The sequence below is a fragment of the Ambystoma mexicanum genome, chromosome 2q (assembly GCF_040938575.1).
Source record: "Ambystoma mexicanum isolate Mex_15411 chromosome 2q, UKY_AmexF1_1, whole genome shotgun sequence".
NCBI classification, from domain to species: domain Eukaryota; kingdom Metazoa; phylum Chordata; class Amphibia; order Caudata; family Ambystomatidae; genus Ambystoma; species Ambystoma mexicanum.
In genome coordinates, this window is record NC_090924.1 from 174,256,904 (window position 1) to 174,276,830 (window position 19,927).

Sequence of the window (19,927 nt, forward strand, 5' to 3'; positions counted from 1 at the left end):
CGATCATGGCCAATTCTCCTTGCACTATGGCTGCCTGTAATTCCAAGAGGAATATCTGTCCCCCTTCCTCATTAGTTAGTATCTGTGGCCTAAATAAAAACTCATCAGGTATTCTCATCATTTTGCCCACTTATCCAGGTAGCTATGTTAACAACATATGCACTCCATAATAAAAAATCTCAGGCTCCAATGGCTTTCCATGGAAGTCTATTTTCCCTGTGAATGCCATAATAAATTCACTTATATTTAAATAATGTATTCCTGATGTTGAACACACTATACCCTCATCAGTAAAAGAAGTTGTAATGTTCAACTTTGTCATTAAATCCCAACCTAGTATATTAACTTGCCTCTGTTTCGAATACAATAATGGAACAGTCATATCACATTCTCCTATATAAACTGGCAATTTTTCAGTAAAAGGAACTCTACTTTTAGCTCCTGTGAAATCTTGATCATTCATGGCATTACCTGATAACAAAAATGTTCCCTCTCGTATACATGAGCGAGTTGCTCCAGTGTCTACTAAAAAAGAAAATGATCTGCCTCCTATCATGACATCAACCCTTGGTTCCTCATTAGGATTAGACGGTACCGATAGTACTGAAACATCAGGTCCCCCAGTGAGCTGTCCCATTGTGTGTACATACTTATCCCTGTACCTGTAAAAGGATTCCCAATCTCGGCAGTGACAACCCCTACTCTAGGAATCCACAATTGTCCTGTGTTTGCACTCTGTTGTTTCTGCATGGGTGCATGCTGCGATTGTCCTTGTGGCGGACTCAATGGTGCTTGTTGTGATTGCAAAGACTGCTGTATTTGCGGTGCTTGTGTCTGATATACTGTCTGATCTTGGGCAAACCCATCCCTTCTTTGAGGGCTATATGCTGGAGGATAAGCTGTCCCCCCCTCTTGAGTATTTCCCAATCCGTACATACCCTTGTCTCCCACATGTTTGTGCTATGTGCCCTGTCATTCCACATGTCCAACATACAGCGGGGAATCTCCTAATTTTTCCATCATGCATTCCTTGATTACTTCTTTGATTATTCTGGGAATATCCGTGGTTATTTTGAAAGTTTCTGCATATTCGGAAACCTCTTCTCCCTGTCTGCATAAATTAATTTCCTCCTTGATCTGGTTGCTATTGGTTATTCACCTGTGGCACACTTGCAGTCTGTTGCGATCCTGTGCATTCTCCACTAGTTAACATTCCCCGTTGAATGGCATATTTAGACAGTTTTTTTCTGCACTAATTTGGCTTCCTCTACTTTTCTACTACCTCCTTCTTCTTGTTTTTCTCTTGCAACAATCCGCAATGATCAGCTGCATTTCTGGGCATGGCTTTGCTTCCAGACCAACCAATTTCTTGAGCTGTCTGTGTACTTCCTCTGACAGTCCCTGACGTAAAATATGATAAAACACTGGTATAGATTTCCCCCATGACTCTCGCATTTCCAAAGACCACTGCTCTTCAAAATTTTGAATATAACCAAGTGGATCTTCCCCTTCCTGCATTTTTCATGCCATTATACCTCCCATATTTGATATATCAGGATTCTGTGCTCTAAGCGCTTTGTAGACCGCTGCTCTACAATTATTAAATGGCACACAATTGTGTGGCATGTTCTGCATGGTAATTCCTGCATATCCTGCTCTAGACCAAATGTCATCATCCCTTTCCCCAAGGATGCATGAAAGGAGACCTTTAATGTCTCCTATAGCTAAAGTGTTTCCTCCTGTCATTTTCTCTAGCTAATAGACCCATTTTCCAGCACCCAATGTTAAACTGGGTAACTTGCATCTTAAATTGTCCTTATCCATCTGAGGTATACAAAAATAGAGGAAAGTGGGTCCTCTTTTTTATTGGGGGCTCTGTGGATGAGGACTGGGACACAAAGGTTAGCAAACAAAGTCCACAGATAGCTACCTGACCTTTACACAACTAGGCCATGAGAAAGGTCTCAGGATACATCCTGTACCATTGTGTTGATTAAATAAAAAAATGGTACAGTAGGTCAGTTACATACATATGAACATTTTATTGATATATCAATGTAAAAAACAAAAGAAAAGTGATACAAAATACACATCAGCAATCTTATTTGATCGAAACATGCCTATTCTTTTGATTCAGACATTTACCTTCAGTATTCGATGTTGGAAATTATTTTTCACAACAGTTTTCAGTGTGGTTAGTAACATGAGTGAGTGGCTAGTGCTATCTAATTCTATGGGCTTTAGCCCTCACGTTTTTGTGTCTACACCGAATCATGCTTCTGGTTTCGAACAGAGCACTAGTATGACCCAATCTTTTTGTGGTCTCATTCCAAGCCATCTTCAGGACATTTAAGATGCATTTGTTGTACACTTATGACATGCTTCTTCATATATACATTGTCATGTATGAGAAGAATTCTAAAAATAAACATAATGACATATTACAAATTGAGCATTATAACCTGTTCTGTATTACCAAACACTCTTTTTCCTAACTGACCTTATATTTCTTTTTGTTGAGTCAAGTGTTATGCTTTACAGTCCTACTTAAAGTGACATTTAGTTTATTCATATGATCTTCATTCACTTTCAAGAGATCATACAGGTTATTTATTTTCCCTTTGAACTTATATAGTAATTGAATAGTCGAATATCTTAAAGCTGCTGTTATCCCAGAGGGCCTACAAATTAAAAATATTCTGCGGGTATTTTTGGATAACCCCAAATTCATGACGAATTTCAGCAGAGTGGGAAATAAATGTTCCAGAGACTTGGTCATCCTGGTAATCTAAACGGCAGACGAAGAAGCCAAAAAACAACAAAATGGTACAGGGTGTATTCCGAGACCTTGCTCATGGCCTATTTTTGTAAAAGCCGGGTCGCTATCTGTGGACTTTGTTTGCTAACTGTGTCCCATTCCTCATCCACAGAGCCTCTGATAAAAAAAGAGGACCCACTTTGCTAAAATTTGTATACCTTGATAAGGACAACCCGTGTGGTTGGAAGAGCATTATTCACAAATATGGAAAATATCAACATTGTTTCATTTTGCGATGACCTATATAAAAAATGTCCCGCTCTGCCCTCGATACTAGGATGTCCAATAACAGAAGCAGAAGCTTCTCCTCTGGCAAATAAAAAGTATTTAGAACACTTGGTCCAAAAATAAAAAAATTGATCTGAATGCAATCACACAGCCAACGAATGGTCGAATATCTTAAAGCTGTTGTTTTCCCAGAGGGCCGACAAATTAAAAATATTCCATGAGTATTTCTGGATAGCCCCAAATTCATGACGAATTTCAGCGGAATGGGAAATAAATATTCCCGAGATTGGGTCAAACTGGTAATCGAAACGGCAGACAAAGAAACCAATAAACAAAAAGAGGAATTAGTTCTCATTGAAAAAAATATCTGAGATTAATCAGTTATCCCCGACATTAAAACACTTTTAGAGAACATCAATGATGAGATGAAAAAAATAAAAACTTTCAGAATTGACAAAAAAATGTGGAAGTAAAAAAATATATCTCAATCTATAAGGAGGAAAACATCTACCCTTATTTGATGCTGGGGTTCTTCCAGCAAATTAGCAAATTAATGCAAGTCAAGGAAACCTGAGGGGATGACAAAACATTAGCCCATACAACAGAAAATGTGTGACCTTTCCCAACTCATCTTAAAGTAGCGATTCAGATTCAATTAGTGGACAATCAAGCAATAACAGGGGTGGCCAAGCACAGAGAGAGCAATTTTTTCAAAGGAGGGGCAATCGAGGCAAGACCCGAAAACCAGGAAACCATGCTATGCAGACACGACAGTGGCAACCTCAACCTCAAAATTGGTAATTCTAATCTTTAATCTAAGTTCACACATTTTGACCCAAACAGAAACAAACCTGTTATCTAAAGGACTGGCCTTTGTCCCTGCCTGTAAAGCCAACAGGTTTAAAACAGAAATAGGAATGAGGAACTCCTTTAGAATCTTAAGATTGAAATACTTCTCGCACAATGCAAATGACTTAGAAAGAGTGAATGATAAAGTATCAGGCAAAAAAACCTCCCTCATCTTTCACCACTACAATGGTCTCGTCAGAAATACTGGCTTTCGAGAATAAGATTCTAAGAGAAGGTAATTATCTTTGCAGTACAACAAATAATTATAAAGATAACCTTTCAAAAAATCACACCGTTAAAAAGCCTATAAGATTACACTCTTTTTCTTGTGAAGCCAGTGGACAAAGGAGGAGGAATCGTGCTGTGGGACACCCTAATGTATAAAACAGAGGTTCAGAAACAACTACAATTAATCAAGTTTTATAAAAAAATATTGGTAGCAATCCTAACCTCAGAATCACAGAAGAGATAAAACCCTGATGAGCCATGACTTTATGGAAGCTTGGATTAATGAAGACGAGAGACCATTCTTGGTTAAACACAACCCGGTTACTCAAGTGTTCTATTACCTTCCTAAGGTGCACAAAAATATCCCTCCCCCATGAAGCCCAATCGTTTCTGCCATAGGTTCCTTACTTGAACCTCTTTCGATTGACGCAGATGTTTTACTTAGACCCTTTGTGGGTAAGATGCAATCATTTGTGCAGGACTCCACATCCATGATCAGGATTCTGGAGAGCCTCACCATCAACACCCAGGATCTGTTAGTGACATTGGATGTGGAGTCCTCATACACAAGCATCCCACAGATGAGATGTGTGGAAATTATGCATTCCTATCTAGAAAGAAGACCAGACCAAAGAAAACTGTCAGACTTCATTGCTGAATATATAAGATTAGCCCTTACACAAAATGTCTTCATCTATGAAGGAATATACTACAAACAACTCCACAGGACCAGTATGGGGCAACTTTTGCCCCAGACCTTGCCAATCTGTAGATGGATGACTTTAAAGTGAAATCGATATAGGCAGATGACAATCCCTTTAGCGAAGACATAAAATCATGGCATCTATATATCGACGATGCATTTATGCTCTGGAGCGGCAGCCTCGAAACATTAAAAACATTAATGATATGGCTAAATATGCAGGAACCATCGATTAAATTCACCATGGTAGCTAACAAAAACAAAATTTCATTCCTAGATTTAGAAATGTTAGGGTCAACAGAAAATACACTTGGCACTACATTATTCAAAAAAACAATGGATAAAAACACCCATCTGTTATTTAATAGCTTTCCTCCACAATGTCTGCGATAAAACCTGCCTTATGGACAGGTTCTCCGTATTCAAAACAATTGTAGAAACAAAGATGACTTTGAAACCAACAGTAAAGAGCTGAAAGCAAAAGTTAAGGACTGGGGTTACCCGTCATATGTCATCAGACGGTCCTATGAACGGACCCGGAATGTGAACAGACAAATGTGTCTGACTAAACAGAATAGAACTACCATTGAAAAAATCACCTGTGTAATTTCTTTTTCCCCCATTAGCAACGTCCTGAGGAGAATTATATTAAAAAATTGGAAAATGATCCATACAGATGATTTTCAAATCAATCAGCCCTGCTTTGCATTCAAAAGGATGCCTAATCTAAGGAACAAATTAGTGCATATGTATGCACTGCAAAAAGAAACCATTCCTGTGCAAACCACTCTCTGGCATCTTCCTCCAGTAAAGGGCCATTTTAGATGTGGAAAATATTCTGTCTGTCACATGACCAAAACATCAAAGAGATTGACCTGAATGGCCGAATTTGGCACCCGAAAGCATTCACCCACTGTGCAACCAAATGGGTCATATATGGTATTAAATGTCCATGTGGCTTAATATATATTGGGAAAAGAAAAAGGCCAGTATGCCAAAGAATATGCGAACACCAGTCATACATAAAAAATTACGTCTCAGATAAACCTCTAGTAGAACACTTTGAAAAGGCCAAACACCTATGAGGAAATCTATTGGTTTGTTCTACAAACGATAGACCCGCACCCACATGGCAGCGACAGAGACTTAAGATTGCGCAAACTTGAACAAAAATGGATATTCTCCCTTGACTCAGTAAAAAATGGGTTGAACATATGTATTGAATGAAATATGTTTATACACCATTAACACATACTGCAAACACCTGCACTGTAATATACATCAAGTTGCACTAAGATCTCCTGTGTTATAAAGAAAGCATTTTGAATAATATCTTGGGCCGAGGCGCAAAGGAGCCAAAAATTTCCACATGATGCAATAGATTACCAATCAGTAAATGATGGAATAGAACATCATAAAATGATCTTTGAAATAACATCTCAAGTATATTTCCATGTGGTAGCCATTGAGCGGCCACCAATACATCAAAGTGTTCAGTTTGCCGTATAGATCATTATTGTAAAATATACTGCGGCACAGAAAGACACAGAGTTAAAAACGAATAGAAGCTAGGTGCCATTACGCCCAAAATGGCGCCAACGAGTACTGCTTAAATAGAAAGCTAAAAAGAGGTCCAGATGGACACACTCCGATCACGTGACTTCTTCAAAATAACACGCAGCTGTGAGGTAACGCAGAGAGAAGAATGACCGGCTGGACTTGACACATTGCATTAAATAAGTATGTGAAATGTGCCTGATAAATGAAATACTGCAGAAGATCTGCGGTAACAAATAGATATTAAAGAAAATTGTTATAAACCATTGGCCGGGTATGCGTAACAACTTCAAGACAAAGCCAGAAACATTTGAAGCCATGAAAGCGGGATAACTCTGGTGTGGCCTAGAAAAACATTGGACCCAATCATTTTAACCACTATCCAAAAGGTACATTAATACACCTACAGTTCTAAATTGAACATAGGTGGCAGCGCTGAATTAGAATATAGAAGATAGAATAACTAATACGATGGCCTGGGCAAGAATAAGTGAATGTGATGACAACTATTTGTGCATTATTGTTCATTTTAGAGAGAGTAGTCTATCCAGCCAATGGTCTAGGAAAAACGATACGCAGAAGTACCAAACCTAAAATTTCGTGTACGGGAAAAGAGGAAAAAGAAATACGATCATATAAACCACTGAAATGAAAAGGTAAATTACTGCATTTGAACTATAAAAATTATGAGCGCAATTTAATAAATAAACAATACGATCCATGTAGGTGATATATCCTAAAAGCATCAAGGGTATCTTATAAAAACCTCCCAACATTTTGCAATGTCAGTGAATAGACAAACAGGATATATCATAACGTGATTGTTCCAAAAAGAAGCCATCCCCGTACACTTCTGTGTCAACAGTCCATAAAGCAGGACAGCATTGCAGACACAGGTAATGACGGTGATAATCACTTAGTAATAACGAGAGACGATATAAAATGTCTTTTGACCCTTAAAAGGCATACGAGTCAATTATGAAAAAATTAAGTAATCAAAAATTAGGCGTAGTACGCGCAATTCTCAATTACATTGTAGCACTCGCCACAAGAGAAAGTAGATGCACTCATGTTGAACATTCAATTACTATATAAGTTCAAAGGGGAAACAAATAAACTGTATGATCTCTTGGAAGTGAATGAACATCGTATGAATAAACTAAATGTGACTTTAAATAGGACTTTAAAGCATATCACTTTACACATCAATAAGAATATGAAGTTAGTTAGGAAAAAGAGCCTTTGGTAAAACAGACAAGGTTATAATGGTTAGTTTGTAATATGTCATTTTGTTTGTTTTTAGAATTCTTCTCATGCACGACTACGTGTATATGAAGAAGCATGTCATAAGTGTACAGCAAAAGCATCTCAAGTGTCCTGAAGACGGCTTCAAATGAGCCCATGAAAAAGATTGGGTCATACTGGTGCTCTGTTCGAAACCAGAAACACGTTTCAATGTAGACACAAAATGTCAGGGCAAAAGACCATAGAATTAGTTGGCATTGGCCACTCACTCTTGTAGCCAACCACACTGAAAACTGTTGTGAAAAATAATATCCAACATCAATCCTGAAAATGTATGTCTGAATCAATAAATATGCATGTTTTGATCAAATAAGATTGCTGATGTGCATTTTTTCTCTTTTTTTACTTCTTTAGTGATGTGTTTTTTACGATGATATCTCAATAAAATTGATATATGTATGTAACTGACCCACTGTACCATCTTTGAATTTAATTAACACAATGGTACAGGATGTATTCCGAGACCTTTCTCACAACCTAGTAGTGTAAAAGCCAGGTAGCTATCTGTGGACATTGTTTGCTAACCTTATCCATCTGAGGCCATGGAATATACTGCAATCTGACCCTTCCTTTTTCTAGTAAAGGAAACTGTGAAACTCCAAAATCGCAATCAGCTTCCATCGTTTGCCTATCCATTGTAGGGATGATGGTTCCTGATCTTCCTGGAAATGATTTAATCTACTTACATATGGCAGCGATTCATCCTGTACACTTTGGGATCGTCCTTTAGGTCGACCTGGCCGTGCCACTGGGTCTGGTGTCCTCGGTTTAGGTAGGTCTAGGCCTGACCATCTGACCTCCTTATCTGTCAATAAATATTCTCCGAACCCACATGCACCGGTCCCGTCTTCTTCACGAAGGGTTTCCCTTTCTTCGTCTGACATCTCCTGTCCCCAACTTGTGTGCCTGCCCTCTTTCTGGTCTCTATTCAGAGTCTGCCTGTCCAAGGTGCTCAGAACTAAATGCACTTCCCTCCTTTCCTCGCAATTTGGAAATCTCAAATTGATCATCTTTCCCTTTACTTTTCAATTAATTTTTCATCTTCATTTCATGATATGCTTTTGCAATTCTGTCTCCATTAGTTTCTTCTTTAAAATCCTCCTCTAGAAATACCCTAGAAGGACCTGCCATCGGCTCTTGTGGTGGGAAGAACTTCTCTATGTCCTCCCATACTACTACTGGATTCGGGTTCCTTAATTCTTTCTCAATTTGATCAATGTTGCATGCTCTCTGCCTCCTTTTTTGTTCCATTTCCTCAATAAATGCCCTTCGATTCTTTGCTTCTTCCCTAATTCTTTCTTCTTCCTATCTCTTCATCTCTCTTCTCTCATTTTCCCTACGTATTTCATCATTTTTTGGGGCAAACCCACGCTTCTTTAATGCTATCAGGGATGTTACCAGTTCTGAAAGAGGCATTAATGAGGGCTGTTATTAGCAGGGCCAGGAGGTATGTACAGTCCTTGATGAGTTTGGGAGGACAGATGTCTTCTTTGCACATAGAAGGTTTTAAGTTTTTGAGGAGGTTGATGACTTCCAATTCAGTGATATCTTTAAATGTAAAGAGTGGTTTGGAGTTAGTTGACAGGGGAGTGGGGTCTGATTTTTGAAGGAGCTCAATTTTATTTAGCATGGCAGATTGAATACTAGTACACCAGGCTTCATCTTTGATAATCTCATCTGGGGTTTTGGGGGGAAAGATAAGTTCATTGAAGATGGCAAAGATTTCCTTTGATTGCGATTTGGCATTTGAGATTTGGACATTGAAGGAGTTGGCTTTAGCATTGGTGATGGCATTTTTGTAATGGCGGGAGACTAGGTTGAAACAGTTTTTAGTATTATCGCTAGGGTTTGCTAGCCAATTTTTTAGTGCCTCCCTTTTGCGAGAGCGTAAGGACTGTGACTGTAGTTCTTCCGTGAACCAAGAGTTGGTGTGTAAAGATTTTTTTCCTGTTTTGCATTCAAGTGATGCTATGGAACTGATGGCTTTAGATAGAGCATCTTTGTAGATGTCTGTTAAGGTCTTTGGATCGTTGAAGAAAGGGGGGCTAATGCTGGGATGTTGAGGTGTGGGCGAAGGTTGTCCTCTTTGAGTTTTTTGGAGCTTCTCACTTGTGCTGCGGGGGCTGGAGTGAGGATTTTGGAGCTCAAGGTGGTAGGTAGGGCGAAATGGATACAATTGTGATCGGTCCATGGCATCGCTGAGATAGCAATGATGGAGGTGTGGCAATTATGGTCAGCAACCCAATCAAGGGTGCAGCCTTTGGTGTGTGTGGGGTATGAGACTTTTTGTGTGAATCCTAAATCTTTACGTTCCTTGGTGAGGGTAGTGGCAGCTTTGTCTTTAGAGTCATTGAATCCTAGGTTTATGTCTCCAAGAAGTAGAGTCGTAGTAGAGCCTTTGATGTTATCGCTAAGTAGATGGAGGAAGTGTCCCTGGAAATCTGATGGGAGGCCAGGGGGGCAATATAGTATGTGAATGTTGATGGTGCTATTAGAGGACAGTGCAAGTTTAACAGATGGTATGTCTGAGTTGCTTGCCCAAGGGTGAATGAAGGGTCTGAGGGAGAGTGCTTCTTAGAAGATGAGAGCTACTCCGCCTCCTCTGCGTGGTTGTCTGTCTTGTCTGAAGATGGTATAACCTGGTGGGAGAGCAAGAGCAATGGTGGGACCTGATGCTTCATGCAGCCAAGTTTCTGTGATGGCCAACAGGTCAAGGTTGTGACTCTCTAGGAGATTGTATATTTCTAGGGCATGTGCAGGAAGTGAGCAAACGTTTAAAAGAGCACATTTCAAGTGTGGTGTAGGTACAGTTTTTGTCTTGGTGATGGCATGGATACTGGCTGTGTCTGGGGTAGTGGGTGGCGTAGAGATGAGGGGTGTACGTGGCAGCATAGGTGTGTGTTTAGGTGTGGGGGCGCATTCAATGTGAATGGTGCAATTGTGGGTGGAGCGCGATCCTAGGCGAAGATTTCAGGATGCCGTGGCTGTGGGATGGCAGCTGATTTCAAGTGTTTGAGTGCGGCCTCTGAGTCTAGTGAGTCTGCAAAGCAGTGAGCATGCGCTAGCTGTGTGTGAATGGACTGGCTTTTGAGTGGGAGTGTGAATCGACATGGTTTGCGTGTAGGGGGAGAGCAAGAGTGATGTGGTGCGGTGGTGGAAGCATGCAAGCGACGATTTTGTGTGTCTTAATAGGATAGAGTGAGTACAAGGATTAGCACAGTGGTGATAGTGTTGGGGCGAAGGCTGGAGATCTTGTGAAGGATCTTGCTAGTAACTTTAGGCAGCGTGGCGTGTGTAGAGGGAAACCACAGACAGTAAGAATTAAGTGAGCACGGCGATGAAGTATGCCAGTTAGGGGAGCATATGTGCGAAGCAATTGTTCAAATATTACAGCATAGTAGGCACTGGCATGGTAATCAGGGTATGCAAAGGTAACACATGCATTTAGCTAGAACAAGGAGCTCATGGCTAAACCGAGACAGAATATAATGCTCATCAACAAGCTGAGAGCATAACAGGTCGCGTGGGAATGATGTGCAAATCACAAGAGTAATGCAGGGTGAGTTAGATACAATACAGATAGTCAGTCTAAGTCAACAGCCAGGACTGGCCGCTGTGGTGTAACTCTGCATGAAACAACACCAATAACTAGGAGACTACAGCATAGAAAGTGTAGAGAGCTAGGCAAGCGTAACACTGTATGCAAAGTTACAATAGATAGGATCTGGGCTAACTCGATGGTATTTGATATGGGGGATCGATATACATGGCACAAGATGTCTGCACACGAAGAGGGGCTGGACGATGTGTCCGGGATTGTGAGAAAAATGTATAAATACTCATGTGTTTGAAATGTCCAGCACTCTCTCATCTCACGGTGTCTGCTTCCATACATTGCAGGGTGTTGAGAGCCAGACAGCTGTTCTGCTCAAATAAAGTGTACTGGTACCTAAGTACTCATGACTGGCTTATTTCTATTATGTGGTATTAAGCCTCAATATTCTTTTAATCTTTCAACGCCAACTCCTATTTCATGTGACGTCATCAGGTTCCTTCTTAATTCAAATGCACATTTCTTCCAGCACTTCATCCAAAAGAATACTATATCTCTGTACATTTAGGTAGGGTTTCCTCATTGGATATTTTGTCTCGAAGGTTCTCTGCGGTATTGGTATATTGACTGGGACTGCACATGTTGTCATCTCTGATTCCCAACATATAGGCAGCATAGGGGTGGAGCTTGGAGTGACGATGTCTGACTGTACCTCTACAGCTTTGAACTATATTCACACTGTGTTCAAACCAGCTCAATACCCATGTTGGCAAGGCTTCAAACCACTTTAGACACCCTTAGGGCCGACTCAGGACCAACGATGCCGCTTTGGCGCCCTGTTCACATCTTCAAACCAATGCTTGCAACTTTCAAACTGGTTCAACCCTCTCACATTGCATCTCGAAGACTTGTGGTTTGACCCCACCAAACTGCCTAAGAACTGGAATCAGGTACTACTGAGAGCACCTGTCCCTTTGTTCCATTTTTCGGGGTCCACATGACTGGTTAAGACCTTTGTTGCATCTTTTTCCTAAAGAACATATATTTGTGAGTGAGTATCTAGAGTGCCTACACATATTTATTTCTGCATTTTCTTTACTATTTGTACTGCATTTTCTGTACTCTTGTACAGGGGGGTTATGAATATTTAGCTACAATTTTCAATGAAACTTAGTTCAACATCTTTTCACATTGGAACCCTGTACTATTGCTGTTTCGTTATCTACTGCCTCTGATTCACATCCTTTCAAAGAGTATGCCCATGTCACAAAAGGCAAAGCAGGTGGTTCTGCCTCTTCCTCTTTTAGGATTGGGATCACTTTTGGTTGTAGTAGTGTGAAGGCTGAGTAGGCGGTTTATCCACTAATCGTCATTGTTCTCCTGCAGACCAAAAGGCACTTTGTTACTATGAAATCTTTCCTTTCCATCATAGGCTAATTGTGCAGCAGCCATGGAGTTTCTTTCAGTGTTCTGTTATCAAAGAAACACGTCAGAAATACCTCAACATCTGTTACAAAGAGGAACAGTGGGGATGTTCCTGTCGCCAGTTTTAAAAAAAGAATTTAATCGAATTTCACCCCCACCTTCTTAGGGACGTCATTTAGGGGTCGCCAGAGGTCTCCCTTGTGACCTCTAAAAAAAAAGAAAAAAAGAATTATTATTATTATTATTAATATTTTTTTTTTTGTAATGCAAGCTCCTGGCCTGTGGCTCTTTACTTCTGGGGAGGCTGGCTTTCTTGGTCAGGCCCCTTAAAAAAAATAAGAAAAATAAGAACAGGGGTGCCACAAATTTATCACTTTCAGCACTGGCCCCAAATAAGAAAGAATAGGAATACCAAATAATGTGTCTTTCTGGAATTCTATACAATAATTGCTAGGCTCATTAAATGTTTCTTTCATTTGATTTAGTCAGTTCTTATACGCCTCACTCAGCCTTTCATCCTTCTGAGGTTGATAAATGAGTACCAACACAGGTTGGGTGATATTGGGTGTATATTTTGTCTATATAAAGCACTTAAACGTAAGTGCTATATAATAACACATCATTATCATTTGGTCATGGACGTCGGCTTGCATACAAAGTAATTTGGTAATAAGGGCCTACACACACTGATCTTAATGATACATATGGCGATCCAGCACATAGTGATATCGTAACTATATTTTTCGTAGTGTACAATGCTATGTGATGCCACCTCCTGTTTTGTCAACGGGTGAAATGTGTTCCATCGCTACCCGCGCTATCACTTCGGGGCGGGGTCAAATGACATCACTTCCTGTGATGTCATCAGGGGTCCAGGGTTGTGTGATGTCACTTCCGCTACCCCTGGCATTTTGGTGAAATGACGTCCCTGCACCTTCTCCCCCCATGTTGAGAACTTGTCTTATCCAATATGTGATCTTCTCAAAAGAATAGCAGGGCAGTTCATTGGTATACCTCTAAGGGAGGGCGCTGTTGCATCTGGCCTGCAATCAGTTACACAGGATGTCTGAGTGTTACTTTCAAAGTAAAAGCAAAGTATTTACTTTCTCGCCTTCTGCAGAATTAGTTCAACACATGTGTGGCTTCTGCGCAGTAAATTAGGCAAGTTTAAATGTACGTTTAGTTTGAATTGGTAACATGAAATGAATGGTACACCAACTTTGAATCAACGGAAGTGTGTGCATTTCATGTGGAAGCATGTATAGTGTGCTTGAACTGATGGAAATGATATGCATCTTGTGTGGGGAGCGTGTTGCTAGAATTCACAGAACCCGCACAGTCTTTGAGAGTTTGCAGTTTCCTGGTGTGATCTTCCTGAGTAGCCAGGAATATGGGCATCATTTGTTTCATGTGATTGTCTCTCAATAGGTAGCACTGGAGCACCTGGCATGCCGGGATCCACGGGACAGAAAGGTGAGAGACTATTATCTTTTATCTATTAGACATATCACTTATATGTTAAAAAAGTTCAATATGGAAGCAAAACCAGAGGGGCTGTGATTTTAATCCACTAACACTATCAGGCTTATGTTAAAATTTGTTTCATTTGGATGGGACCACCAAAGGTGTCAAAGTCAATTGCTTCCCCGGCTTGTCAAAGCTTTATGTTGTCGGATATTAAAATATATAACATCAATTCGCGCTGCCAAATATGTGCCACAATGAGAGACAGATTTGGAATTGATTTGTTAACATTTATGTCGATCATATTTGCATCAAATCAGAGCTTAAAGATGATTAGAGGATATGGACATGTTGATCTATCACGCGTGGACCTATGTCTTTCATTTGGCGTGTGCCCCACGGCAAAGTGATAGTTATCCAAGAGTACATTTTTAGGTATGGCTAAATGGAGCTGTGTCCCCATGTGAGCTCTTGCAGCAGTGCGTCAATTGATCCTGTCTTCAATCTGCTGCTCTGTGATGATTCTCACAGGATTAATCTGTTTGTGACATCCAGCAAATCTCTGTGATTTGGGACAGTTGTCGAACTTTGAATCACGGAACTCCTTTTTTCCCTTGTACAGTACAGTAGTGGTTTCCCATGTCGTGCTGCTTTTATTTTTTCTTTGCAATTCTCCTCTTATTTACCTCATCTAGTAGCTTTGAAGAGCCACCCAAATGCTCATGGCTGACACTGTTAGTGTGGCTGTGTTCTTAAAGAATATAATTATACTCAATCCTTTTTGACCATACACACCATCCTTGTTGCAGCATTGTGCCTGTTCCACTGAACCCTGACACCTCTGTACACTCCTGGTATCGGTTTTTCCCATAGACTGCTTTATCAGCTCAGATGCACCACTCTATGTGAAATACATAACAGACTGCTTAAGTCCTTTCGAAAACCAACTCAGCATGAAGCAATGTTTCCTTTTCATGATGGATCAGGGGTCTGCAACCTTTGGCTCTCTGGATGTTTATGACTGCCGCTCCCATCCTCCCTAAAGTGCACAGTAAATAGCCACATATTATGGGAAGTGTAGTCCGAAAGATCTGGAGAGTCAAAGGTTGGAGACCTTTGTCATAGATTAATCGTACAGAGACCACATGTTCCTTTTGTGCCTTATTATCAATTCAAAAATAAGATGCACTGAAGCAGCTGTTTAAATAGTAGCACTGGGATATTCCTGCTGCCAGGTAAGAGAGGGGTATAATCACATTTGATCCCCCTTTCTTGGTATTTAATGTTAGTGTGTAAGGCACCCACTGAGGCAAATGGGGCTTTGTGACACCAATGGTGCACTTGTCCTGTCCAATCAGTGATCTTCCCCAAAAGTGTAGCAGGGCTATTCAGATTTGAACCTATAGAGAGGACCTTCACTCTTTCTGCCCCGGAAGCATGTGGTAAACGCCAAAGCATCGCCTTGCTTCATCGGAGTGCTACTTTTGCCCCAATGGCAAAGCATTTCCAGTCAAGCTAATTGCAGCACTAGTGAAGGAAATAAGGAAAGCGAGGCTTCTAAATGCTGCACTAGGTCATTTCAAATATGTGGATGTGATTGAAAATTGCTACACTTCACCACCAAAGAAACTGTACCAAGACTTGCAATCCCGATTGGAATGGCACATCAACATTGATTAAACAAAACCATGTTTCAACGAGTTGAAATCAATTGTGGTTTGCTTGAAAATTAACTGATCATAAAGTCTTCCATTGCAATTAATTGTTTACAATTCACGTGTCATTTCCTCATTATTTTCACAATATTGCATTAGCTGCAAAATACAACGAAAATGTTTAAAAAGATCTTTTTTTTCCCACTTGATTTCGTTTTTGCACAGGAACAGCCGGTATGCCTGGAACCGAAGGACAAAAAGGTAGGAGGGGCTGTGATTTGAATCCACTAAAACTATCAGGTTTATGTTAAAAGTAGTTTCATTTGGATGCAACCACCCAAGATGGCAAAGTCATTTGCTTCCCCGGCTTGTGAAAGTTTTATTTTGTCGGATATTAAAATAAATAATATCAATTAGGGCTGCAAAATATGTACCTCAGTGGGAGATATATTTGAACTTAATTTGCTAACATTTATGTCGATCATATTTGCATTAATACAGTGCTTAAAGATGTTTAAAGGATATTGACGTCAATCTATCACGCGTGGACTTACGTCTTTCATTTGGCGTGTGTCCCACGGCGAAGTGATAGCTATCCAAGAATTCATTTCTAGGTCATCTACAAGAGCTCCTGCATCAGTCCAGAGGCCCTTGTGCCAATCAGCTGTTCTGGGAACAAGAATGTGTCTATAACATGGTTGAGGCTTTGTTTTAGGATTAGTCATTTTGAGGAAAATTGAGAAAATGTGAAAGATTGTTATAGAATGTTGCACTAAAGTGCTCCTTCTGTTTAAGCCACGCATAGTGCACTGAATATGTGCAATTTGGTACTGCTTTTATTCTTATTATTCTTATTAATACATCTTGGGCCTGATTTAAAAAAGAATGTGTCAGTGGTATTGCACTGTTGCAAAACGCTTTTGTAAATCCAGCCCCTTGCATCTTATTTACATGATGTAGTGTGCTCCAGGAAGTTCCCCATTTGTCATGGATAACATTCTTAGCGTGGTGTGTGTTATAAGATGGGCCTCCCAATCCCAGCATAGGTCCCCATTCCATCACTGTCACAATCCGCAGCATCTTTCAAATATTGTCACTGTTTCTTTGAAACCATGGAGTCCCCAAACGCACCCTATGCTGCTATTTTCGGTACACTGCATTATCAATTTAGCAGGACCATACTAAGAAACTGGATTAGTCATTACTGAGCTAACAATGACCACTACAGTATCCCAGTTTCGCAACACACTGGAACACTGAATTGTTGGACGTGTCCGATAATTACCTACATAGTGTTGTGGTTAATTGTCAAATTAATAAGGACATATGGAAAGACTTAGTCTGCAAATGGTGTGCAGTCATAATGTCGACATCAATAATGTCGACAGTCAAAATGTCGACAAATTAATGTCGAAAAACAATAATGTCGACAAACAAAAATGTCGACATTATTCGATATTTTTTCGACATTAATTTAGTGTATGCATAAATAAATAAATAAATATATATATGATGTGTTGAGTATGAGGGGTGGTTGGGGGGGTGTGGGGGGGTGGCAGGGGGGTGTTGGGTGATGGGGGGTTGGGGGGGGGACCCCCCCATAGTAAATACAATTTTTATTTATTTAATTATTGAATAAATAAATAAATAAATAATTGGTATGTGTTGAGTATGAGGGGTGAAAGGGTGGTTGGGGGGGTGTGGGGGGGCGGCAGGGGGGTGTTGGGTGAGGGGGGGTTGGGGGGGGACCCCCCCATAGTAAATACAATTTTTATTTATTTAATTATTAAATAAATAAATAAATAAATAAATAAATAATTGGTATGTGTTGAGTATGAGGGGTGAAAGGGTGGTTGGGGGGTGTGGGGGGGGGGGTGGCAGGGGGGTGTTGGGTGAGGTGTTGATAGTTTTAAGGGTTTATAGTCATAATGTCAAAAAAAAAAATGTCGACATTTTTTTTTCGACATTATGACTTTTTACATTAAAAGTATAGAATGTCGACATTATTATTTTCGACATTATTTTTTCGACATTTTTGTCTGTCGACATTTTTTTGTCGACATTATGACTATAAACCTCTGCAAATATACTCAGGATCGGAAATGTGTGAAGGATTGCCATTTAGCAAGGTTGTACAAACCCCAACTTTTTATATTTATTAAGAAAATGATATGGGTAATCCATCTCAGGAAGAGTGGTCTGATAATCACACTTGTGTTTCAATAAACTCCTGGCCAAAAACAAAGTGTAAACCTGTGCCCTCCTGTACCAGCTCTGCAGAGCCTGCTCTCCAGTAACACAGAACACGTTCAGAGGTCACAGGTGCCCTGTTTGGTAGCTGCTGTAGCGGCTAAGCCACTGCAGTGCAGAGGATGCATTTAAGTGAAGCATAGCAATGGCAACCCTGTGAGCTCAGACCTTCCATAAGAGGTGTTGAGGATTCCAAACACCTGCTTTTCTGCACTACAGTGAATGGGATGAAAGACAGGATGCATGCCTGTGTTGATGCTCTGGGGGGAAAGCTAACTCCTCCCTGCCAGGCACAGCAACTCACAACAAGAGCACTCCTGGGAGTTTGGCTTCATAGAGGCAATTTCATATGATAGGCCTGCCTCACACTAGGAGGTTGCACAGAGCCTTTGAAGCTGCAGGCTGGAGGAGCGGTGTATATAGGGCAGGCAGGGAACAGAGGTGTGTTTGAGGATGCGTTCCGTCATCTTACTTTTCTTTGGGCTTCTCTCTCCTTCCTGTCCCCTCCACTTACTGAGCAAGTTGGAACCCTGGGTATGGCATCAGGAGTCAAGGGCCATTTGTCACAAGGACAGGAATTGGTCCCCTTAAAGCAGCATTGCTTCTATCCAATTCCATGTGGCCTTTTGCCTATAAAAGACAGGCCTCCCTGTTAGGCAGAATTGCAGGAAGTACCTTCTGGGACCACTACACACAATTAGGACAACAGGTGTTAGCCAAACCATCCTTTGGTATAAGTCTGTACCACACAGTGTTTGGTAGCATGCTGAGCAACCAGGCTGATCTCAAGAGTGAATGTGAGCAGTACAAGTAGTTACACAGAGGACTTTCAATCACAGTGGTTCAAGTAAACACTTATACTCAAGGTTTCATGGTAAAAACACTTATTAATTTATTACACAATCATTTAGAAAACATTTCACTATAAGAAGGCCAATTAAGTCCTCAAAAACCAGCAAATTTGCTGGGTGTCTCTAAGGTGAAGGGAATTAGCACATTTATGAGAATTCTCCCTAACACTTGTCACCCCCAGACTAAGGGACAGGAGGATTTAATCCACCCCTGGATGAATCTCCTTACTCCAGTCGGTCAAACATTCTGGCGAGACCATAAGTATTTTGGTGATTACACCCTGACCTGTGTTCAATGGTAAAATCAAACCCCTGTAGGCTGATTGACCATCTTAACAATTTAGGATGTCCCCCCTTCACCTGCATTAACCATCTCAAGGGTTGGTGGTGAGTCTGAATCACAAAATTAGATTCATAAAAGTATGGTCTAAACTTCTTCAGAGACCACACAATAGCGAAACACTCACATTCTATGGTTGCTGTCAGGTTTCTTGACCTGCGTTTGAACTATTATGCTACAACATTTGATGCTGTGGGCTTATAAAATCCAAGATGGCTGAAAAGCCCACATTTGCGCCAGAATCCAGGAATACTATGCAGTTTTGCGCACACCAAAATGGTCGCCTGACCTGCCACCCACCAGTGCGAACATGATGGGCCAGAAGCGCCATGAGTGAAACGTGGTGCCAAAGGAAAAACAGCAGTGCCTGTTAGCTCAAAAAGCGCTTTGAAATCACATTTGTTTCTCTGAAATGCAAGCTCAAAATGCCTATTTCAAACATTGCAAGATATTCAAAAATCTTACTGAACACCAGCAGACATCTGGTAGAATGTAGTCTTGTGTGCATACCAAATCTGGAAAGATGAAGAGCCTAAAATAATGTTCATAACAAAACTGGCTGAGCTTTGGATGTCAGCAGCTTAAGCGAAATTGGACTTAAAGCCATTAAAATCGAAATGTTTAAAATAAATGAGTGATTTACTTTGGAGTGTCACATAGGTTGCAACTGTTTAAATGTCATAGTTTTGAACTTAGAATCA

General features: G+C 40.5%; 1 protein-coding gene across 1 annotated transcript in view; it reads left to right on the forward strand.

The window, feature by feature from the left end:
- LOC138569260 (ficolin-1-like) overlaps nucleotides 1–19,927 on the forward strand; it is a 503,449-nt gene that overhangs the window by 99,207 nt on the left and 384,315 nt on the right. The window contains exons 4-5 of the mRNA XM_069647091.1: nucleotides 14,095–14,139; nucleotides 16,011–16,046. Coding sequence (XP_069503192.1) covers nucleotides 14,095–14,139; nucleotides 16,011–16,046 — 81 coding nt within the window. The remainder of the gene's footprint in view (nucleotides 1–14,094; nucleotides 14,140–16,010; nucleotides 16,047–19,927) is intronic.